The sequence below is a fragment of the Sinocyclocheilus anshuiensis genome, unplaced genomic scaffold (genome assembly GCF_001515605.1).
Source record: "Sinocyclocheilus anshuiensis isolate Anshui unplaced genomic scaffold, SAMN03320099.WGS_v1.1 scaffold850, whole genome shotgun sequence".
In the NCBI taxonomy this organism is placed as follows: Eukaryota; Metazoa; Chordata; class Actinopteri; order Cypriniformes; family Cyprinidae; genus Sinocyclocheilus; species Sinocyclocheilus anshuiensis.
In genome coordinates this window covers 20,806-45,039 of record NW_015537937.1, presented here as the reverse complement: position 1 = coordinate 45,039, position 24,234 = coordinate 20,806, and the positions used below count along the sequence as shown (strand labels likewise).

General features: G+C 38.0%; 3 protein-coding genes across 7 annotated transcripts in view; 1 reads left to right on the top strand and 2 right to left on the bottom strand.

The window, feature by feature from the left end:
- Nucleotides 1-10,950, top strand: part of cspp1b (centrosome and spindle pole associated protein 1b) — a 15,669-nt gene extending 4,719 nt beyond the window's left edge. For 4 of the 5 annotated variants that reach the window (XM_016448331.1, XM_016448349.1, XM_016448323.1 and 1 more), the window contains 19 exons: nucleotides 2,199-2,244; nucleotides 2,321-2,445; nucleotides 2,533-2,618; nucleotides 2,909-2,993; nucleotides 3,451-3,556; nucleotides 3,729-3,876; nucleotides 3,973-4,041; nucleotides 4,137-4,249; nucleotides 4,876-5,025; nucleotides 5,267-5,410; nucleotides 6,459-6,527; nucleotides 6,821-6,881; nucleotides 7,209-7,335; nucleotides 8,398-8,510; nucleotides 8,736-8,770; nucleotides 8,900-8,960; nucleotides 9,278-9,372; nucleotides 10,386-10,500; nucleotides 10,576-10,950. In XM_016448331.1, coding sequence (XP_016303817.1) covers nucleotides 2,199-2,244; nucleotides 2,321-2,445; nucleotides 2,533-2,618; nucleotides 2,909-2,993; nucleotides 3,451-3,556; nucleotides 3,729-3,876; nucleotides 3,973-4,041; nucleotides 4,137-4,249; nucleotides 4,876-5,025; nucleotides 5,267-5,410; nucleotides 6,459-6,527; nucleotides 6,821-6,881; nucleotides 7,209-7,335; nucleotides 8,398-8,510; nucleotides 8,736-8,770; nucleotides 8,900-8,960; nucleotides 9,278-9,372; nucleotides 10,386-10,500; nucleotides 10,576-10,736 — 1,909 coding nt within the window. In that variant the 3' untranslated portion in view covers nucleotides 10,737-10,950. The remainder of the gene's footprint in view (nucleotides 1-2,198; nucleotides 2,245-2,320; nucleotides 2,446-2,532; nucleotides 2,619-2,908; nucleotides 2,994-3,450; nucleotides 3,557-3,728; nucleotides 3,877-3,972; nucleotides 4,042-4,136; nucleotides 4,250-4,875; nucleotides 5,026-5,266; nucleotides 5,411-6,458; nucleotides 6,528-6,820; nucleotides 6,882-7,208; nucleotides 7,336-8,397; nucleotides 8,511-8,735; nucleotides 8,771-8,899; nucleotides 8,961-9,277; nucleotides 9,373-10,385; nucleotides 10,501-10,575) is intronic. The other variant, XM_016448357.1, reaches the window with a different exon arrangement.
- Nucleotides 10,951-11,341: 391 nt separating this feature from the next.
- On the bottom strand, nucleotides 11,342-12,302 carry LOC107660170 (guanylate-binding protein 1-like). Its single transcript, XM_016449415.1, has 3 exons — nucleotides 12,093-12,302; nucleotides 11,691-11,951; nucleotides 11,342-11,568 (listed from the first exon to the last, which is right to left on the bottom strand). The coding sequence occupies exons 1-3, from the start codon at nucleotides 12,300-12,302 to the stop codon at nucleotides 11,356-11,358; spliced, it is 684 nt and encodes a 227-aa protein (XP_016304901.1). The 3' UTR covers nucleotides 11,342-11,355.
- Nucleotides 12,303-12,712: 410 nt separating this feature from the next.
- Nucleotides 12,713-21,675, bottom strand: LOC107659530 (guanylate-binding protein 1-like). The gene is made up of 11 exons (XM_016448511.1): nucleotides 21,614-21,675; nucleotides 21,294-21,488; nucleotides 21,027-21,154; nucleotides 20,628-20,737; nucleotides 20,324-20,517; nucleotides 17,303-17,545; nucleotides 16,447-16,724; nucleotides 15,668-15,880; nucleotides 15,395-15,497; nucleotides 14,646-14,839; nucleotides 12,713-13,410 (listed from the first exon to the last, which is right to left on the bottom strand). The coding sequence occupies exons 2-11, from the start codon at nucleotides 21,484-21,486 to the stop codon at nucleotides 13,153-13,155; spliced, it is 1,914 nt and encodes a 637-aa protein (XP_016303997.1). The 5' UTR covers nucleotides 21,487-21,488; nucleotides 21,614-21,675; the 3' UTR covers nucleotides 12,713-13,152.
- Nucleotides 21,676-24,234: the final 2,559 nt, after the last annotated feature.

The following is a 24,234-nucleotide window of genomic DNA, read 5'->3' as shown; positions in this document are numbered from 1 at the left end:
CGACACCTGCGCCACTCACCGGTCTCGAGTCCCACGGAGGAGCTCCGGAAGGATAAAAGGAGGAGTGACGACAGTGTTGGACGAGAGAGGACCAGGCCTGGACTTTATTTTGTGTTTTGTGTGCGGCAGTCGTCCGCGAGGGGCTGCCGCTTTACTTTCATTTTGTGTTTGTTTATTTTATTAAAATCTTTAATGTTCGCCGGTTCCCGCCTCCTTCCCGACCTGCGAACATTGTTACATTGGTGCCGAAACCCGGGAGGAAGGAGGGACACGCTGCCAGAGATCCCTCGCCGCTGTGGTGAATCCGCGGTGCCATCGAGCATGGCAGAGCAGTCTGCCGCCGTGGACGCTCGAGGCGGTGGGCTGGAGTGAGTTGCCGGGGGGGCGGACGAACTCGCTGCCGGCCGCCTGGGCTGTGGAGGGGCGGCTGCCGTCCGTAAGGGAGAGAAGGAGTCGCCGCTGTTTGCCTGAGGCCGGAGCCTGCTGCCATCTGCCATGATGGGGAGGAGCAGGGAACGGGGGACTCCTGCCGGCTGCCCGAACCCAGAGGAGCCGTCGCCGTCCACCAGGTGGCGGAGGAGTGTTGGGCCGTCCACCGAGGGCTATCCAGTGCCGCCGCCAGGAATCGCGGAAGAGTTTACCCAGCTGGTGGAGGGCCGAGCGGCAGTGTGTCTGGGAACCGGAACAAGATTTATTTTTTTTTTGCCTCTCTCCCCTCTCTCGTCTCTGTCTCTCCTCATCCTTCCATCTCCTTTTCTCTCACCTCGTCTGTCTGTCCTTACCCCCAGGTTCGCTGCGGCCGCCGTGATCGGCTCCCCCGGAAGGGGGAGGGGGGGAGTAGAGCGCAGTCTCGTGAGTACCCCCCGGCCTGCGAGGGGTGATGGGGGTATGTGACGAGAGGGGCGGGGCCGAGAGCCGTGGGAACGGAGCGAGGCCGGTGGAGTAAATACTAATGCGCGACACCTGCGCCACTCACCGGTCTTGAGTCCCACGGAGGAGCTCCGGAAGGATAAAAGGAGGAGTGACGACAGTGTTGGACGAGAGAGGACCAGGCCTGGACTTTATTTTGTGTTTTGTGTGCGGCAGTCATCTGCGAGGGGCTGCCGCTTTACTTTCATTTTGTGTTTGTTTATTTTATTAAAATCTTTAATGTTCGCCGGTTCCCGCCTGCTTCTTCCCGACCTACGAACATTGTTACAATGACGTACATCCGAGTAAACGAGACAGAAGGAACTGGAACGCAGCCCTAGCTTTCTAAACATTCTAAATCATCTAAACAAGATTTTGCTCTCATGTGCGAGACGCGAGTGCAACAGTGATAGATGTCCCTCTAGAAAATGCGATAAATATGCGTTCTGTGTGAATGGCTTGGTTTCAGTTTTGACGAAAACAACAACATCTCCGCATTGATGTTCTCTTTTTTCCACAATATTTTGAATGAGCAGCGCCACATTCAGTGGGTTCAACGGGATAAGCTAAAAAAAGCATTAAAATGCAATGACACATCGTCATCGCATCTTGTGTGCCATTGATAAGGCTGCCTGACGCACACCTAATATTCAAATGCAACGTTTTTGCATTCGAATGTGTATTTTTATTTAAAATTCGACGAATATCCGAAATTCGAGTTTTTTTTTTGGACAGCCCTAGTGTGTGTTCATGCATAATAGTCTGACTGGTGTATTTGGTTTATATTTTTCTATTTCTGTCAAAAGATTAATCGCGATTAATTGCATCCAAAAGTACAAGTTTTTGTTTACATAATGTATGTGTGTGTACTGTGTATATTTATTAAGTGTATATATAAATACAAACACATGCATGTATATATTTAAGCAAAATATGTTATGTTTATATATTAAATATTTTTATATATAATATAAAATATAAGAATATAAATATATACATGTAAATATTTTCAAAATATATAATGTATATGGGTGTATTTACATAATATACACAGTACACATACAAATATGTAAACAAAAACCTTTATTTTGGATGTGATTAATCGCAATTAATCATTTGTTACCTCATAAGAATTTTTTTTTTTTGATGGATAATTTGCCTAAAAATGAAAATTCTGAAAATTAATTTACTGACTCTCATGACGTTCCAAACCCAGAACACAAAAGATACGTTCGGCAGAACGTTCATGCCACTCTCATGAACACCCCCTGTAATTCAACTTTCTTTAGGGAGAAGGAACTGGACCTGAGAGTTTCAACAGATGCTAAGAAAAAGGTAACAATGTGTGTGTTTGTGTGTGCACATATTTGTTGACATTCTTGTGCTGATTTTCTGACCTTTACATTTAAAGCAGCTCTTTGTGAGTGAGGCGTCTGCGTACAGAAAGCAACCAAGGGATGACATCATCCGCCTGGACACTGCTGAGCCTCCTGAGGGTGTTCTGCAATACAGGACAGATTCTCTGTCTCCATGCAGGTATATATGGATATACATAAGTGCAAACCCACATATTTGCACATGCTGTTCTTCAAGCTCACAAACATGTTTTTGTTTTTTCTGTAGGATGCCTTTTGTCCCTACTCAACTCCCATTCCTTACAGATGCCTATAAGACTCCAAATAATGATGCTGAGAGTCCCAGTAGAGCCTGTAAGACACACATATGACACAGCAGATTACGTTAAATATGTTTACTGGCATTGAGGATAAACATGGTTTTGTGCAGTGAAATATTGGGTGCAGAGAGTAGGTGCATCAATATTAATGAATCACATTTGTTTACTTTTGTGCTGTAAATAATTTTGCCATTGTGTTGGGTATTCTGGATCCTGATTCAAAACTAGTTGAATCTACTTAGCATGAAAACCAATTTTTAAATCCATTTATCATAAGATTCCTACTGGTGCGACATCATTGTGTGTGTGTGTGTGTTTCCACAGATTGCCCAATAATGGGAGTTTCTTTTTCAACATCATCAGGAGAGCCACACCCACTCAGTCCACACAGCAGAAGCACTCACAGACAGTAAGAGTGCAACTGACACAAACACTCACAAAAATGCAATTTTCCAGACACATTTCTGATCATAAATTGTGGGTGTTTAGAAACAGGCAGTAACACCAGATGACGTTGTCTAGTAGCAATTGTTGGATCTTGTTAACTTTGTAGCTCTTTGACTGTACCTAAGATTGGTAAATACATATATATTTCTTCCCATAAAATGTATCATGTTGACACAGCTGTGACTGTAAATAATGTATTTTAGGTATGGGAGTGTCATATTTTGAGTATACTTATATTTGGGATAGCGTCATTGGACTAGTTTTGGGCTATTTATGATTGACCATTGGGCTAGTTTTGAATTTATAACCCAAGCTATTTTTTTCTCACTGTCAAAGACACTTTTAAACCATATGCGTGTAGCAGACAATTAATACACATCTTGTTTTTGGGGTGTATTTGTGCTTGTTGTGTGTTTCAGGAGGATTGTGGGTGAGAATGAAGTTGTGGGTTCAGGTCTTTTAGAGTTTCCTGCACATCATGCAAAGACGGACAGACTCAGCTATAAAGAGGAGCTCAGAAAGCAGGTGTGACATTACATATTCACTGAGGGGTGTGTCCTTAATGACATAGTCAAAAGTGGGTGTGTCTTCATGAACGGTATGTTTGCATTTACAGTATATGTTTATTCTAACTTCCAACATGAAAAAGAGCAGTAGAAAGCTTATTCGGCTGTTTGTTTGTGTGCCCTGTGAGTAGATAGAGGACCGGGCCGCACAGAGGAGGGTGGACAGAGAGGAGAAGCATAGACTGGAAGCTGAACTTGAAGCCGATATGAGAGCATATGAACCCTGGGGAAGAGGCGGAGCTGGTGCACCACTCAGAGACAGCACTGGAAATCTAATCAGTATGATTTATTTAGTATGAGTTAATCTCCTGTTAGCCTGTTAGTTATGAAACATGTGACTATGGAAATTATGTGTATGTGTGTGTGTGTGTGTAGCTGATCTGAAGCAGATGCATCTTTTGAATGTAGCAGCTGCAGCACCACCACAAAGGCCGGAGAGGCCAGGTAACATGCTAACACACGTTTTAGTTTACATACAAACATGCATGATGTGTCTTTAGTGATTGTTTACATCCTCAAGTTGAATGTGTGTATTGAAGGATTTGTTGAGACACACACTCCACAGTTTGCAAGAGGAAATGTGTTTAATCAGATCCAGTCACCCCAGCTACTACTGGAGCAAGACCAATACAAAGCTTACTTGAGACACCAGGTACACACACGCACTACTGATCAAGTTTTGGGTTTGTAGGATTTAAAAAATATATATATTATTATTAAATATTTTATCCAGCAAAGATGCATTAAACTGAACAAAAGTGACAGTGAGTCTGTTAATATGAACTCCTATGCTGTTTTGTTCATCAAAGACATTAGGCAGAACAACTAATTTCAAAATTGATAATAAAAAGAACTGTTTCCTGAGCACCAAATCAGCTTATTAGAATGATTTCTGAAGGATCATGTGACACTAAAGACTGGAGTAATGATGCTGAAAATTTAGCTTTGCCATCATTTTAAAATACATTAAAGTAGAAAACAGTTGTTTTAAATTGTAATATTTTACAATATGACTGTTTTTACTGCATCTTTGACCTAATAAATGCAGCCTTGGTGAGCTTAAGTGACTACTTTTAAAAACATATTAAAAATATTACCAACACCAGACTTATGAGCGGTAGTGTATACACACAGACTCTTCACATTTATACATATATTTTATAAATTATTGATATTGTGATTCAATTTTAAAACTTTTGGATTCCACTGTACCTGTATATAAACAATGATCTTTTCATGTGTGTTTTTGTGTGTGTGTGTGTGTGTCTGTGACATTAGATAGAAGAAAAGCGAAGGAAGCAGGCTGAGGAGAGCGAGCGGACGAGGGCAGAAGAGGAGAGGGAGGACAGAAGACTGGCAGAACAGAGAGAGAAAATCAGGAGAGAGTATGAAGAGGAGCAGGAGAGCAGAAAACGCAGAGAGTTGGAGGTCAGACAGACACACATGCACTCCTGCCCGTCTTATTTTCAGAGATGCACAATGTAATAATGTGATAATTGTTCACTTCAAATCACATTTTCCATCCAAACAAAGGGAATTTAAGTGCTTAAGGAAATGCCATCAAATGCATGTTGTTGTGTTTAATTTTCCAGTGCATTATGTGAGCTCTTCCCTCAGACCATTTCAGTGACCAGCACCGCTGACTTTAAGTAGCCTTATCTTTTTGCAGCAAAAACTGAAGAATGAAGAACTTGCTCGTCTTGTGGAAGAGAGACGGAGGGATGCAGAGAAAAAGAAAAAAGAAGAAGAAGAGAAAGAGAGAGCAGCTGTAAGAAAACAGGAAACGCAAGAGAGACAAATACGACTGCAACAGGTGTCTGAAAGTGAAATTTACTGGAATGAGCTATGTCTATATGTCTAGTCACTGTATATATTTAACCTCCTGAGACCCTGCATCCTCATATGAGGACAGTATATTTTAGTGAATTTCTCTGAGACTATACATGCCACAGTTTTAAGTCTGGATGTCCTGTACAGAGCACATTCAGGGCTTTTCAGAGATACTAAATGTTTGGATGTTTCACCATCACCACCCCCTCTCCTTGGTCTTCAAAAATGTCTGATATTAATTTAGTGACACTCTTATGGAAATATGATAATATTTTGTAATTATCATTTAAATCTGACTCATTTTTAAACTGCGTGTCATAAATCAACATCTCAGGAAAATGTTATGGGGTTTCAAATCAAAATATGACTTTCTGTTATAAAACAGGACGTTGATTTCATACGTCCTCATATGAGGACACCGGGACTAAAAACATGTTTATTACGCATTTTGGGAGACACAACAAATGAATAGGGAAACAAATTATATTTCAATATTCCTATGAAATATTATATATTATTATGAAAATCTTGCCAATTATTACTCCCATTATTACACTTATTTTTTCATTACATGTTGCCCCAAAAACACATTAATATGCAAATTAGATTTAGTTTATAGATACATTATATATAATGAGAAAACCTGCTTATGGCCATTTTACACACATTTTGCGTAAAGAAAAATGTACTTACACATGTAAGTTCAAAAAAAAAAAAATCCTGAAAACTAAAAATGTATTGGTGATTAAATTTTTTTTTATTGTTTTTGCCTATGCATGTTCATTCATGTCTTTTTATTTTCTTTTTAAAAATTGAGTCCCGATGTCCTCTACCAAGGACGTAGCATAACTTATGAATGAAATATCTTTTTTTTTTTTTTATTTTAATGGTCTAAACAATGTAATGACATGAAAAAATAAAAAAAATTTCCTAAAATGTTTTGCGACACTCTCAAGAGGTTAAGCTAAATTTGCTGAAAATGTCTCTAGATGTAGTGAGTGTGTGACAGTATTGTCATAATTTTTTTTTAGGTTCAGCGTGCACCATCCCCTCCTATCCCTACCCTACAGAATAAATACCGCAACCCTTCAAATGCTACGGTAACAAAAACTGCCTTTATTTGAACAGACAAACATTGCAAATGCTCATGTTCACTTCATGTGTATAAAATTGTGTATAACATGTGGCATATTTTGAGTTTTGCTATTTGTAATCGTGTTAGTGGGCTAGTTTTGGGCTTGCTCTGTTATGCAGATCTAGCAACCATGATTATCTTCTCAAGAGCTTGTAACCAAACCCTCAGTCTAATTACCAAAACTCTATGATCCTTACTTCAGCTAACTGCAAACAACCATGTTCACTTCTCACTCACTAATGTCTACATATTTTTCAGGATTTCTCTGCGCTTCGGGCTCCTCCGTCTCCAGAAAGCAGAAACAACCAGAGAACAGAGAGTAATCACTCATACATATACACACATACTGTATCATGAGGGAGATGTCCTATTGGCTGTTTTTGTTTATATATTATCTAATAATATCTGCTACACCCTAAACCTGACCTTTACAGAAATGATTTGCAATTTTCAGATTTGAATTAAAAATGATTAAGCCATTATTAATTATCAGAGGTCCCCTAAATTTGCGTAATTTCAGGTTTAACTAACATTATGAGTATTTGGTCCCTAAAGCATTTTTTGATTTAGTTCTGGTCTTTAGTTAAGTTTTGGTCTTAAATTAAGCATATATTTTTGGAGGGTTTAATATATTTGTTTTCTTCAGAGGACAGAAGTGAGGTTGTTAACGAGCTGTGTGCGTTAAGAAGACGTCTGCGCAGTGAACAGCGGCGTCTGGAGGAGCAGCTCTTGCAGACGGAGTGGGAGCATTTTCCCTCCCCTTTCACAGACAGGTACTGTACAGTTATTTTGATGATGTTTAAATGTAATGTTTAAGTCCAACAGTAAAGGGATGTTTTAATAATTAGCCTGACCTGTTAGTCAACATGTACATGAATACAGCAGGTCAAAACAGTTGTACTGTCAGGGGCGTAAGCATCAGCCTTTCCTGGTCTTGGCTGGTTTAATCCGATTTTGCTAAATGAGCTGTTTTTTATAGGCTTCACATCACTGGAAAACTCTTTCCAGTTAATGAGGATCAGTAATCGTCTGTGATCTCTCAAACTAATGGTTTATAATTTTGCTGTCTTGAAGGAAATTATGCTTTGGAATTATCTCTACAGCAATATTCCCGATGGATACATCCTAAAAGGAATCAAAATAATAAAAATGTGATGTTTATAGGTTTTGTTTTACATGACTAATGTGTAATGAAATCCTTGATCGCATTGAGTACAGAATTGATCTGAAAGATATGCATATGTAAATAAAAAGTAACCCTAAATGGCATCTTAGTTGAGAAAAGTAGGCTACATGATTTTCACTTTTAGTTTATGTATTCTGGTCTTGGCCAAAGTAAGGTTTTCATTCAGTTTGTTTGGATTTCAGTTTACGTTTACATTTATTTAGCAGATGCTTTTATCCAAAGTGACTTACAATTGAGGTATACAACCAGCGATTCATCATAAAGAGGCAAATAAACACAGGAAGTGCTCATAATAAGTTTCAGGCATTGTTCAGATTAGTACAAGCTAGATGGGGGGGGGGTTCAGTATAGCTACTGATTGGTCAGTATAGCTACATCAATATACCAGGGAAACAATTGTTCTCTACTGTATGTGCAGCACTCATATATAACCTAACACATTATATCCTGTAGAAAAAGGTTACATTTTCTTAATAAAATAACACTTTACCAAGTTATGTCTATAATATTTTATTATGCAGTCACTGTTTTATAAAAGCAATATTGTGAATAATCCTAACTAATGCAGTTGCAGGCACTCCAGCATGCCTAACAATGTCTTTAACTATGACTGTTTTTACAATATAGCACTTTATGTGTGTGTTTGCAGGCACAGGACGGATGTGTTTGACATGGCTCGTTTGCGTATGCCTGTGCGAGGCCCCTCCGCCCGTGGCACTGAGCCAATCAGCTCAAAGGGAGCCGATGACATCATGTACAGGGGTAAGAACTGACTAGCTAATACCAATATTAATCTGAGCTATGAGGATTATAAATATTAGTTTACAAGTGTTTGTAGTTCCTTGTGGCCAATCATACTAAAGTCATTTGTAGTCAGCAAAAATAAATATTGTGACTTTGAAATGAGAGCTTAATTAATGTTTGGTCTTATGTAAATCCATCTTTTGTGTAGAACTGACACCTTTTTTTTTTTAATAATTTTTCCAGATGCCTTTATGCCTCTTCCTAGAACATGGCAGTCTGTAAGTTTTCCCCTCTCACTATGAATGTAAGGCGTGCTTGTTATTTCCGTTGTGTTCTGCAGTACTAGAAGCAGCTCCATCAGTACTGAATGATGTTTAACATGACAGTTCTGTGTTTCTATCACACAGAGGAACAGAGATGTTGAGGGGGGACGAGGATCTGTGCTTCTGTCAGAAAGTGAATTTATTGGTGGGATCACACATTTCTTTAACTGCTTGATGAGTGTAACCAAAAAAAATTACTGTATTATATACAGTGGCCCCAAAATTAGTTTGGACACTAGGGAAACTGTATTAATGTCTTTCCATTTTGTAAGACAACATCAAACCAAGTGACATTTATTTTTAAAGAAAAATATGAACACACTTTATCAACATTTCACACGATGATGTTTATTTTCATTGTGTTATACAATTTCACTTTCTTATATATTAGTTTTTATTTGTTTGAATACACACTGCTGATTGCTAGCTGCTGGTGTACAGTTGTCGTATTATTGTCATTAGATCAGAATGGAATTGCTTTCCCAGTTCCTCCAGACGTTGAGAGGAAATCTGCTAAACAGTCTGCACGAGAGCGACGCAGACTAGCAAACCTGCAGGTAATTCACACTGAAACATCTAAACATATGTCTGTATGGTGACTTACAGACTAAAGTGCAAAAAATACTGATTGAATTGCATGCTATTGCATTTTATTTTCCGTTTTTTCTTCACGTTTCAGTTGATTCATTTTTAGATATTTTGGACAAACATGAAGTTATCGGATTTAAAGTGGTCATATGATGCTATTTTAAAGATCATTATTTTCGTCTCCCTGACATGGCTGCATCAACACTACTGCTGTTCCTGAAACCACGCCTTCTTTCTTTGCGTGCACATTTGGGCGGCATTATACTAATATTTCCACATAGTGACGTAGATATGTGGGGGCGTGTTAGAACGAGCCGTTTTAGGTAGGCGTGGCTGACTCTTAACTTTTATAAAGAATATCTCTTTGGATTTGAGACTTTAGTCTTTGCAACTTTACAGATCTTCTTTATGCACCAAGAGCTTGTAACACTCCAAAGAGAAAGGAAAACTTGAAATCGCATCATATAACCCCTTTAAAAAAAAACAAAACATTTTGCACTTTTCATGATATGCAATATTTCAACACTTTTAAACAAACAAAAAAATAGGCATTCATTTTTTTTTATAATTTATAAATAAATTCTACAAATAAAACAAAAAGTTAAATGATCAAATAAAAATTTTCTGCTCTGTTCTGCATAGTTTTGTTGTTTTAAAAAAACTGTTTTTGAATAAATTTGAGTAGATAGTGAAGGAAAGGCAGCTAACAAGTGGCCACCGCACGAGAACACTTTAGTACGATTTAATACTGATAGCATCCCAGGATGCACCTCAGACGAGAGAATGTCCAGAGCGGTAATCTAAGCATAGGCTTACTACCTTGAAGTAACTAACATATAGTTATATAGCTTTTTTCCCTGGATTTATCACTACATAATTCCTATTTTCACATTTTGCATATGATTTGCATAATTTACATATGATGACATTACTTTAATCATCATAAAGCATGAAATAATAAACAGTGTATATGTGTGTTTAGTCTGCAGAGAGGAAGCCAGTGCAGCAGCAGTCCTTCAATATGAGGAAGCTCAGAGACACAAACACTCCCAGGATGAAGGGACTACAAGCCTTCAGCCATCACAACACCACAGCAGGTGTGTGTGTGTGTTTGTCTCGATGTATGTTTTATGATTCTGGAGATGCACAACTTGTTTCAATTATGTGTTTAGGAGACTCTGATGATGACGATGAAGCAAATGGTGGTGAAGAGCATTTTACCCTGCAGTCTCCAGGCAGGCCCAGCTCTATTGATACAGCCACTACCGAGCCCTGGATTCGAGCGGAGTCATCAGACACACTCAGGAGGCTGATGTCCGCCTCTGAACTTTAAGACGGGCCATTAACATACATGACCGCACTGAGTGTGTGAGCTTGTTATTGCAATGCAGTATATATAGGATATTTTATGTAGTCTTCAGATCTCTTAAATAAAAGGATGATCAGCAGAATCTCTATGAGATCAACTGCTTTAACTGCATCACAAAATCTCTTCTGTAAACTGATCTGTGGATCCATGATATCAAGGGGTTCTTTTTAACAAAGTAGAGGGAATGATACATTTCTAATCTTTTTGTTGTGTTTTTTTCCCCCCCAAGACATAAATACTAGCATTTTGACAGATTTTTAAAGTGTTTTTACACCAGGATCACCTGCTCACACCAAGGATGATAACTATAATGATGAAGTTTTAAAAATCGTTCAAAATTTTTTAAATTTAAATAGCTTAATCCACACATCTATTGCATGACAGTGGCACTTTCAGAACGATTTTTTTTTCCAGCCGATGAATGCTTGACAGCCAATCAGAATCCACCTGAAATTAAAGAGCTTGAGCATATAAAACGGCAGATGATTGTCCGTTGGTGTGGACACTAATTGTGAACAGCCCTTTAGAGTGAATGGCATGTGTGAGAGAAGCATACAGTACTCACTCAGTGCAAAACCTGCTCTTATTTGAACCATTTCCAGACTGCAGACAGACCACGGCTAACAAAGCCCGGCAAGATCAATTCTGCTGTGGCACCGATACCATCCATAATCCGGCTGACTGTGAATGGTTTTGACTTCTCTTCTTTATGCATTTCTGATCTTAAGCGGTCAATCTGCCTCTGCATCTTGGAGGCTTGCTCCTGTAAACCCTTCTGTAGAAGAGCATCCTTCTCCTGCAATACAACACAAAACAGCCACAAGTGAAAGAATTGCTAACCATGACTTTGACCTTTGAAGGTGACTTCTCTGGAACACAGCAAAGTACATGTTTTGAAAGAAAGTGTCCTGTTCTTACTCTTAGTTTGGCTTCCAGGACTCGTTCATTGTCTCTCCTCATTCTCTCCTGCTCTTTTTCCATCTGACAAATGATCTGATTCACATGTTCCTTATGGGTTCTCTGCATGTCTTTAAACGCCCGCTTCTGCACCATTATTTGTGAGTGTGTTCTTGCTCTGTAGTCATTGGTCAGATGTCTGAGCATGTCTCTGTACTGTCGGTATCCTCCAGATCTCGGGTATGATCCATCAAAAACACCTTTTTCCAGTGTATCAAACACCTCACGCAGAACAGCTTTACACTGCTTGATAGATTCTTCTGCTGATATTCATCATACATTTTCCCCTAAAACAAATGAAAGAAACAGAGAAAATGTGATGAACTGTTAAATTTGAGCTTTTTGTGTCAGCAGGTACTTTACCATGAGCTCTTGTTGGTAGATCTGGTCATTGTCATTGAAGGACATGGAGATGAAAACTTCAACTGCTTTCTTCTCTGCAATTTTGTGGATGTCAGACAGTTCTTCTGGGCGCATAGGAAGCTGAGCCATGCTGAGCATCTCGGTCATGTAGAACTGCAGGGCCTCCTCCACTGCACGGATGTTCTGGATCTTAGCCAGAGACAACTGCATTCTCCAAACAAGGAATCTTCCCGCTGCGGATCAAAACTGCGTAAACTCACCTTCTCTGGACCCCCCCGCCCCCCCTCCCCTTTTTTGAAGAATGAGGTTGAGGATTCAGGATACAAGACCATATTGAAAACATGTAAAATAAACTTGGATATAAATATCAAGTTTTAGTTTTTGGAAAAATAAATGGCAAAATAAATTGTGTAAAATAAGAAATGTTTTAAATTCTGCACTTTTTTAGGTCACCAATCAAACAAGCAAATTTGTGACAAGTCCCATGTGAACTATTTTGTGCAAAGGATCAGATTTTCAAAGACATTCTCAAATCATCTTGGAAAACAAGATCGGCTTGTGTTCATGCAGATGTCTGAAAGTTAGTAACTTTTAAAATTTCACAAAATTCACTGCAAAAGTTAAAAACAAACTCTTTATTATCTGATGAAAGTGCTGTTGATAGATTTTGGCACTAACATTATAGAGAGCTATTAATAATGTTAATTGGTCAGTTGTACACAGTTATCAGTTGACAGTGATAATCAGCCAGTTCTTCGGCCTGGTTAATATATAGGTATATCAGTAGTGTTCACATAGTAAAGAAATAAAATATAACAAAAATATACAACAAAATACAACATTCTGTGCATACATTGCTTAAAGTTACAAAGGGCCCATGTATTGATCACTTTGGTAACAGCTTTGTTCATGACAAATGTTGATTCTTGCTTAGAGGTTAATATACTGGGCTTTCAAAGTAATTGGCATCTTGTGAGTAAGCAATGCCTATGAATTGAGTTGACTAATTCACTGACTAAAACAATGACATACTGCTGGAGGATAGTAATTCTGATTCAAGTTATATATGTTTAGGTGTGTGTGAATAAGCTTGTATTAAAAAAAAATTTGATAACAGTGAAATACCAACACCAATCAGTTTAGGGGTGAAGCCTGGCATGAGCCATGTTGTTGCAGTGCCGATACAATTCAAAACCCGGCCCAATATGGAGTGTTGTGATGATTTCTCTTTATCCATGTCTGCTTTCAGGCTGTTAATCTCACTCTGCATCCGGGCAGCCTCCCATTGGAAGCCCATCTTTAAAAGAGCTTGATTTTCCTGTAACACACAAGGAGCAACTAAATAATGAATGGTCCAAAAAACAGGATGAGTAATACATTCTGTCAACCACAAAAGCAATATTATGAAGCCTGTAAATTATGGAGCTTATAATATGACAAAACTAATTGAATTTGTATTGTGTAAATTTGAAATATTGACAAGTGTCATTTAACAAAACTGAATACTATGTGGCATTTAACATAGTTCTGAATTAGATTTTTTTGAACTTGAATATGAAACATTTGAAATGTAACACAACTGAATATTTTTATGGCAGAGTTTTATAGACATGTATTTTCAAACAGCAATTTTTTTTGTTCTGAAATCTTAGACTGCAAATATCCAGCTTTTAAAAATACAGCTTCAAGTTTTCAAGATGAAGAGGAAATTCGAAACATCAAATTCAATATTCTAAAATTCAATACGCAGAAATTCAGATCGTAGAGAAAGTAGGTCAGAGGTAATCCACAGGGAAAAGTAGATTATCTCCGAAAAGTCAAACGGAGCATTTAGCCAATTAGTAGTTTTCTGGCGTGAGCGTGCAGTTTAAGATCTACCTGATCATGAATCGCCCAGAGGTAGCCTAAGTGATTCTTAAACATTTATGGTTTATATACTTATATGTTAGGTTAGCATTCTCAGCATGTGAAACTGATGATGTTTATTAAAAGCCGTGCAAGTTTTGAATGCTTATATCTTGTAAATGTGAATTTTGTTTTGGAGCACACTAGTTTATAGATAACCTTGAGGCTAACATATTCATAAAAGCCAAAAAAACAACAATTTTGATTTGACAAGGACTTTAAAGATATTTAAAAAGAAAAGAAAAGAAAAGTTGTGTATTCATTCTAAAAAATGCTGGGTTAAAAACAACCCAGCGCTGGGTGAAATATGGACATACCCAGCGATTGGGTTGTTTTGACCCAGAATTTTTTAGAGTTAAACATTTAACCCAATCTTCTTGGTAGTTTTATTTAACTCAGCTATTAAAAATAACTATATATCTTGCATAAAATGAACCCAAGTAGGTTGCAAATGAACATTTATTAATATGCTCAATAAATGAACATTTATTAATAAGTTGAATAAATAATAATTAAACATTTTTAAATTGCTTATTAATAAATGTTCACCTTTTGATTGTTGCTGATGCCTCTAGTTATTATGTGTCTGATTGTTAATTGACTACAACCTATTTTGGGTTATATAAATCCATTTAAAACGGTTCTTACTCTCATTTTGGCTTCCAGGACTCGTTCATTGTCTCTTCTCATTCTGTCCTGCTCTCTTTCCATCTGATGAATGATCTGATTCACATGCTCATCATAGGTTCTCTGCATGTCTTTAAATGCCTGCTCCTGTAACCGGTTCTGTTTCTTTAGGCTTCTTTTCTGCTGCTTTAGAATCTCTGTCTTCATCTTCTCCACTGCAAAGTGCAGTGTTTTACTGAACACCTCCACCATCACTCTTGCTTTGTGCATTGTCATTGTCATACTTTTACACCCATTTCTACTAAAAATATCTGAACTACATGGCTGCATGCTTGAATTTTTCTGCTTGTCAGTGGATGTAGCTAAAACAGCTAAACACATTAACTAGAAAGGTGTGCCCACATACTGTACATATAAAGGTACGCAAGCAAACACTTCACATTTTGCATTGTCATTGTCATCCTTTTACACCCAATTCCACTAAAAATATCTAAGAAAACTGCATGGCTGCATGCTTGAATTTATCCACCTTTTAATGGATGTAGCCTAAATAGCCAAACACATTCATTAGAAAGGTGTGTCCACATACATTTAGTCTTGCAGTTTACTTGTGCATGCACACACAGCAATAAAGATATGCAGTATGAGAGCTTAACAGATATTTAGAATAGAAATTTATGAAAGCGTATTGTCTTGTGTATCATATCATTCTATCAATCAGCCTTAATTGATAGAATGATAGAAAAGTGTGCAGCTGATTTGAATTGTACCCTCTTTCTCCTGTTCTGCTGCATTGAGAGATTGGTCAGCTTGTAGAATCATATTTCCAATATCTTCCTTTGTTTTCAAAAACTTGCTCAACACTGCTTCACTCTGTAGATAAAAATATATATTACATTCAAAGCATCATTCAAAATGTCTGTTTACACAATTACAGTTTTAAATTAGGATTTGTTACAAAAAAAACAAAAACAAATAAATAAATCAGTTTACTTATCCTTTTGTCATTCCAAATCTGTTTGTTGTTTATTTGTGTTTTGTACCATTATTTGTGAGTCTGTTCTTGCTCTGTACTCTTCTGACAGCTGTCTGAGCATGTCTATGTACTTTTGGGATCCTCCAGGTTTCAGGTATGATCTGTCAGAAATGCCCTTTTCCAGTGTATCAAACACATCATGCAGAACTTCCTCACACTGCATGCGAGATGCATCATAATTCTGCTGGCACATCTGTTGATATTCATCATAAATCTTCCCCTAAAAAGCGAAAGCAATAAGAGAATGTGTAAAAAATAAAAGTTTGTGCATTTTTATTTTTGAACAAAATGCTCTGCCTTCGCATAGACTAAATCTATTTGACCTGTACACATCATGTTCTCTCTATAACAAAAAAACAGTTGCACTGCATCCCAATTCATATACACTCTTAAAAATAAAGGTGCTTCATGATGCCATAGAAGAACCTTTTTGTCTAAATGGTTCCATAAAGAACCTTCAACATCTGAAGAACCTTTCTGTTTCACAAAAGGTTCTTTGTGACGAAAGAAGGTTCTTCAGATTACAAAAAGGTAAGAAAGAGATGGTTCTTTAAAGAACCTTTGACTGAATGGTTCTTTGTGGAACCAAAAATGGTTCTTCTATGGCATCGCTTGAAGAACCTTTTGAAGCACCTTTATTTTTAAGAGTGTACCTCTTTTTATCCAAGACTATAGGCTTCTTTTGCCAGGTTCCTAAGACATTGTGTGTATTCTGTTGTCTGACTGTCTCTCTTTTACTTTCTGTCTGTCTATCTTAGTTACTTTGATGTGTGTTTCAGCAGGTACCATGAGCTCTTTTTGGTAGATCTGGTCATTGTCATTGAAGGACACAGTGATGAAAACTTCAATGGCCTTCTTCTCTGCAACTGTGTGGATTTTGGATAGTTCTTCTGGGTTCATTGGAAGCTGAACCAAGTTGAACATCTCTGTCACGTAGAGCTGCAGGGCCTCCTCCACTGCACGGACGTTCTGGATCTTAGCCAGAGACACGACTGCGTTCTCCAGACATGGAACATTTCCGCTGCGGATCGCCTCTACATAAACCTCAGCAAGATTACCCAGAGCTGTCAGGAAACACAATAGTTCAGTCAGACATCTTTCTTTCGCATTTCATTGATCTCTACAAATGGTTATTTATCTGCTTAATGCTGCAATAAGTGACTTTTTTAATAAGACAACAAATAAAATGTCCCTAATACCTGACTAATTTTAATAAGAGTGTCCTGAGCAATCATACAGCCATACTTTGTAACAGCCATAAACTCTAAACATCAGTCAATCACAATCTTTGAACGCATATGTCTATTTCAACCAATGGTAGAGGTTTGGAGCTGGACATGCTGTTTAGTTGAATATAGGATGGCAAAACAGCCATACTTTGTAACAGCCATAAACTCTAAACATCAGTCAATTACAATCTTTGAACGCATATGTCTATTTCAACCAATGGTAGAGGTTTGGAGCTGGACATGCTGTTTAGTTGAATATAGGATGGCAAAAGAAAATTTTTTTTGGCACAGTTGATCAGTTAGAAAACTGCTCAGATTTCTACAGAGTGATAGAAATGATGCTTCTCAAAAGAGTTTTATAACAATGTTTTTATGCATTTGTTTTCTACAAGTAATTCTGTGAAGACACACACCTGTTCCAGTAATTGTACGGCCGCCACTGACAGTTTTTGTCTTTGAATTGTTGTAGATGTAACGACAGAAGGTGTTTGCCTGCTCAAGGAACTTTGACTCCAGTTCTTTCTCAGTCAGCTCCTCCATTCTCCACATGCTTTCCATACTAGCAGGCCGAGGGAAGACAAAGCACTTCCTCACCGCAAAGAAATTCCGCAGACAGCTGCGTGGCAGGTTATACTGCACCGTCTGAGGTGAGCTACCTAAAATACGATAATTATGAATCATCAATGATATCATATTATATTTAAAGCGGTCATCGGATGCCCATTTTCCACAAGTTGATATGGTTCTTCAGGGTCTTAATGAAAAGTCTATAACATACTTTGGTTAAAATTTCTCAATGGTAGTGTAAAACAACACCCTTTTTACCCTGTCAAAAACAGCTCTGTTTTCAGCTCTGTTGCTTTAAATGCTAATGAGCTCTGCTCATCCCGCCCCTCTCTTCCGTGGGGTGATGAGCAGACTGTAGACTTCAGCCGCGAAACTTGCTAACTAGTACATATTAAGAAAGGCGATTTGCAAAGATTCATAAAAAACCTTATACTCACTTCTTCTGTAGATGAAGCTGGATCACGAATGATTCGCGCGAACATAAACACATTTAGGCAGATCGGGGATCGGTGCATTCCCTTCACAAACGAAAGTAACGTTAATCCTCTGCGTCTTCAGTGGCTCAGATGTTGGGAGTAAATGACGACTGCTGTGTTCATTATTACATCCAACAACAAAACAGCTCAATCGCTTAATCGGAGACATTCTTGTCTTCCCCTGCACTGGAGTCGACACAATGTCGGAAAGCTCACAGTTCACTAAGGGCGGGTCTAAGGTAAGACGGCCTTGTCAATCAACTATCGTGGGAGCGGCCTGTGCAGAACTACGTCATTCTGACAGGAATCTCAGAACAGCCTGATTTGAAAAAGGGGATTTTAAAATAGGGATTTAAAAAAAACCACTGGGTGGATTTTTATCATTATAGGGTGGATGTGTACACACACTTCCAACACAAATTTATGTTCAAACAACATGTAAAGTGAATTTTGCATCCGATGACCCCTTTAAAACTATCAGAGCATGATGCTAGCAGTGGCAAGTTCATGAGTTTGATTGACAAGGAATGCATGATAAAAGAACACCTTTAATGAAATGTAAATCATTTTGGATATAGGGGCCTACTCTTCTGCCAAATGTATACATCAAGGTTGCAGGGCTGCAAAGATTTTTTCCTTTAAAAATCCTATTACAATTGGTAAACATACATATATACCAATTTATGCAATAAACAAGAATATTTATAATTTATGTAAATCGCCAATGGGGATGTAGATTCACTCTTTTTAAATGATGACTAAATTGATTAGCCTACAGTTTAGTGTAATAATTATTTTACAATTTAATGAACAGAAATAAAGAAATTGCAAGTTGAGGTTTAAAATAAAAAATCAAATAAGCAGGTTTAACCACATCTACCACCCCAGGTGCCATAAATATATTTGTAAAGGAATCACATGGCAGCAATTTATCTACATTCCTTGCAACTTTTTCTCAGAGTCTAAGTAACCCAGATAGAAAGGTGACACTGATACAATGTTTACTTTCTATCCAAAATCCAAAAATTATGATTGGAATTGCAATGTTAAGAGTCTGTTGGAGCAACGTTGATGACCACAAAATCATGTGCACTTCTCAGAATTGTAATTGTTGCTTCCTTATTAGAGAGAAAACACATCCTCATCTTGCTAACACAATGGTACATCTCTGTTATTTCTCCGTTTCTTTGTTTTACTGGCATGTGTTTTTGTGTTTGACACTGTTTAAAAAACATGTTACAAATTCTTATTAAAATTGTTATCAATTTTTATTCATAACAGTATTGTATTTATAATTAACAATATTTTATTTATAATTAATGTTTGTAAATTTTTTTATGTTACGCAGAGCAATGCACTGTTGCTGCCATTGCTCTTTGATCAGACCATAATAGATTTTTATTTTATCTTGTGTTACCAATTTTCTTTTTAGTGTTGTAAGCAGCCAAGTAAAATGACACTATGACTTATCCTGGACTAAGATGGAATGAAAATACTACAAATTTTGCAGGATAGATGGCTGAAACGTGTTCAAAATGTGATCAAATCTTAAAGGGTTAGTTCACCTAAAAATGAAAATTAGCCCATAAATTACTCACCCTCAAGTCATCCTAGGTGTATGCCTATGGTATACTCAGCGGGTGTTGCATGCATCAGTCCAAAAGAAGTTAAATAAAATGTGCCCATCCATATAAAAAAAAAAATGTCTCACAAGGCTGGAGCAAATTTTAATAGGATTTTTAAAGGAAAAAATCTTTGCAGCCCTGCAGCCTTGTTCCGGGGGGTGAACAAAGGCCTCCTGTAGCGAATCGATGTGTTTTTGTAAGAAAAATATCCATATTCAAAACATAATAATCACTTTAATGTAGCTTGCGCCAACAGTCCTACACGGAAGCAGTTCCGGGTGGATGACGTATGAGGTCGGCTTTGCGCATGCGCCGCTCAGAAGTGACAAACTCGGAAGTGCAGGGGAGAGATCAAAACAAAACACCGGTCACTTATTAGAAGTACAAAACGAGGATTTGTAAAGAAGAATGTCGGAGGATTTCGATATAAGCCAAGAGGAGACTGGTTTTCCTTTGCTAAAGTAAGGAAACGTTGCTTCCTTTGCTCATGTTAACAAACGTTGGTTTTCAAGAGACTCACAGGCGCATGCGCGGCGCTGAACTCATATGTTATCCGCCCGGAGCTGCTTCTATGACTTGAGGGTGAGTAATTTATGGGCTAATTTTCATTTTTGGGTGAACTAACCCTTTAATGCCTAATAGGAATTGTAATTTGTGTATTTCCACATTATCTTAATTTCTACATTAAAATTTCAAATTCAAATGTCCCTGCACTCTGAAAGTAAATATGTACTGTATGTTTTTAGTGGCAATTCTGTTTTTCCACCTTGTTTTAATTCCAATGCACCCTCCAGATAGTCGTCTGATGTTATTGGTTTATCCCCCTTTTTCAGTTGCAGAGTGAAGTCACGAACAGCCCAGACAAACGATGGAAAAACACGCATGAAATCTGCCGACTCGTCCTCATGTTGACCCACTTCTGCCTTCACACGAATGTTCTCCGTCAGCTCTGTAACATAGCTACATTCAGCACTGTTCAGGAAGAGTTACACTGCTGCTACGAGAGAGTGTTTTCAATTTATTGCACTGTATGTGCATGTTTTTGTTTGTTTATAGTGCGAGAAGGATACTGCAGCTTTTCCAGTGCCGTGTTGTCAATGACTCCTAAGCTGTTGTACACTAGACTGCTGCTGAGAAGAACAGTCAGGCAGAAGATCCATGTGTCATGTTTCTCATCCCCCTGAAATATTAAAAGACTGTCAGCTACAATAAGCAGCTGTGTATTTACCTTTACTAGCAACAGACCATACTGTAATTAGTTTAGTTTAAAACTGATCTGTAAACTCTAAACCATTTGAGCATCATTTGAGAGTAGTGCTGTGGCCCTGTGAGCAAAGTTTAAATAACATAGCCATGGTACATTGATTAGCTAATGAAAACTGAAAGCACAGATCAGGTGATGATAGATTCTGAGAGGTAACATTGCTATGAACACATCATTGTGGATGCTGTGTGCCCTTCCTCCTCACCTTCCTTACGTCACCAAGTCCCTCTGTGTCCAGCAGCACCAGAGTGTGTCCTTCTTTATAGGGGTGAGGGACACACCACATCCAGATACCTTTGGTCTCTGATTCAATAGTGCTGCCGAGAGCAAAGCCTGAGACAGTCACATTAATCAAAAACAAATGAAGATGCCCAAGATGACAAGAAAAAATATTTTTAAATATTGTTTGTATGTCATTATAGTAGTCTGACTGCACACGAGGAAGATTTGAAGCTATTTCTTTAAGCAACACCTGTCTGTTGTCCTGCCAGGCGGTTCATAAGGTAAGATTTCCCCGTACGGTAGAGTCCCACCACAGACACCACCACCACCGGCTCATTGATCCCATCCAGAATGTCTTTGGCCTCTTTTCTCACACGCAGCTTCCCATTTTCATCGTTTTCAATAAAACACACCGGAGCAGACATGAACCCGCCACACGCCATGACTCAAAAACATAACGCAATAAGTTACATAAAATAATAAACAAAGTAATATTTTTGAATAAACAAAGCCATTCTGGTGATTTTATACTAACAAAAATAATACAACTTAAATCTGACTGTTAATTACCTCACGGAAAAGCAGTTGAATGCCTGAATTTGTTGTCGTCGTCGTCAAAAAAAAGATCTTTTAATAAACTCTTTGGAGGCTCTTCCTGTCTAACAGGTTTGTTACCTTGTTCTCTGAATGATACTAAATAGGCCTATGGATGTGCGTTATCTGGGAGTGATGCTGTCACGAAAGTGCAAGTATACTTGTTATTGGATAGTAATCAGGTGACTCAGAACCATCAGTTTAACGTCATCTCAAACAATAACTTACTGAGAACTACAGGAGTGAGAAACAACATCGGTAAGATCTTCTACTAACTAAAACATGTCGTTTAGGGTTGCTCAACGTAGTCTATACTACAACACTAGGTAACGAACTGTGATGATAAGTTTCGAATAGGCTACTGTTGCTGTGGGAGTGACGGTAGATTTGACATCTTTCTCTCTTTTGACCGCCGTGATCTATCTCTGTATGTTTACGATTTTTGAAAGTCGTGGAAATGCAATAGTGGATTTTTCTGTTGCTTTTGGGGTAAATTGGAAAGCAAAAATAATATTTGCTATGTTCTTCCATGTACCTTTATAAACTCAATCCCGTAAAAAGTGTTCTTTATACTTCTGCATTCCAAACCCGGAAACCTCATCCATTGTCTCCTGGTGAAAGAGGCCTGTCAAGTGACAATCATTTGCATTGTGCTGGTGAGAGTGATTTAAAGTCTTTGGACGTGATGACTCATCATTGTGTCAAGTTTTTGCATTTTTAATATTTTGCACTGAAGTATAGGCCTACTTTTAAATGTCTGTTCAGTAGTTCCCTATGTAAAAGAAGACAACTAATTAGGTAAAACGAACAAACTTGTAGCCAATCAGCAGTAAGGGGCGTGTGTACTCATGATGTGGTGGAGAGAGCTTTCAGTGCACAGGACAGACATTAGCCGAGCCAAACAGAAAGATAGAGATGGCAGATAAAAAAACAAAAGAATGTTTACGATAAGGCAAGAAGTAGGACCCGTGTAAATATCGGATCCAGCTTTCCCCGAAAAGTAAGATAATATGTTTAATACAGCAGATAATAATACAGAAGATTCCGCCATAATCGTTGCCTGGGTTGCAAACGTATGTGTGGGGCAGAGCTATCAAAATAGGGGCAAGACCCTTTTGGCTTAGGGGCGTTTGTTTTGGTGATTTGAAATATCAACATTGGCTACCAGAAATCACTTACCCCACCTTTAAAGATCCAGCAATATATTTAACTGTGGGTGTGAGCTTTTTATCTGTTTGCACCAAACCCATCTGGTGGGTTTGCTGCCAAAAAGCTTGTCTTAATTTCATCTGACCATAGAACCCAGTCCTGTAGTCCGTAGTAAGGATTTTTTTAAATTTAATATATACTGTATATATACAGGTGCATCTAAAAAAATTAGAATATCGTGAAAAAGTTCATTTTTTTGGTAACATATAAAAAAGTGAAACTTTCATATATTTTAGATTCATTACATGTAAAACATTTCAAACGTTTTTTTGTTTTAATTTTGATGATTAGAGCTTACAGCTCATGAAAGTAAAAAATCCAGTATCTCAAAATATTAGAATTTTTCCTAAGATCAATCAAAAAAGGATTTGCAAAACAGAAAAGTTCAAGTTCTTTAAAGTATGTTAATTTATGCACTCAATACTTGGTCAGGGCTCCTTTAACACAAATGACAGCATCAGTGAGGTGTGGCATGGAAGCGATCAGCCTGTGGCACTCCTGAGGCACTATTGAGCCTTCAGCTCGTCTGTATGGTTTGATCGATTGTTTCTGTTTCTGTATCTTTCTCTTGAAAATATCCCCTAGATTACATATGGGCTTCAGGTCAGGCATGTTGGCTGTCCAATCAAGCACAGTAATATCATGGTCAGCAAACCACTTGGAAGTGGTTTTAGCACTGTGGGCAGGTGCTAAAGTCCTGCTGGAAAATGAAATCAGCATCTCAATAAAGCTTGACAGCAGATGGAAGCATAAAGTGCTCCAAAATCTCCTGGTAGACGGCTGCATTGAGTTTGGACTTGATAAAACACAATGTGGTACTTTAGTTGATTGGAACTTCTTAATTATTGCCCTGATGGTGGAAATTGGGATTTTCACTGTTTTAGCTTAGGCCTGTCGCAATAATCAATATATCGACTTATCGCGCAATATATGTACATGACCTCAATAATTTTTGGTGACGCAATATATCGCCCATTATATTTACTTAAAAATTAATGTCACCGTGTTTTTTACATTCCACTTGCGCCTGGGTCTTTTGCAGCGTCTCGTACATAACGTGGTGTAGTCATGAGGTGCTAGTTCAAATTTAAAAAATGCTTCTACAAAAAAAAGTTTAATCTGCAGATATGGCCTTGTTTAGGGATCTGTGCCTTTGTGCATACGTGCATCTGACTGCTAAATAGTGATTGTGTTTTTCAGCAATAGTGTGCACCCTTAATTTACAGAGAAAGTAGGTCAGGGAAAAATCTGTAGATGGAAAAATCTCCATACAAGTTCTTTGTGCATTTTTCTCTTTTTGTACTTGTTACTTTGCACTTTTTGTTAGAAAATGTTTATTTACTATTTATTCAAGTTTTTTAAGGTATCTAATATTTTGATACTTAATT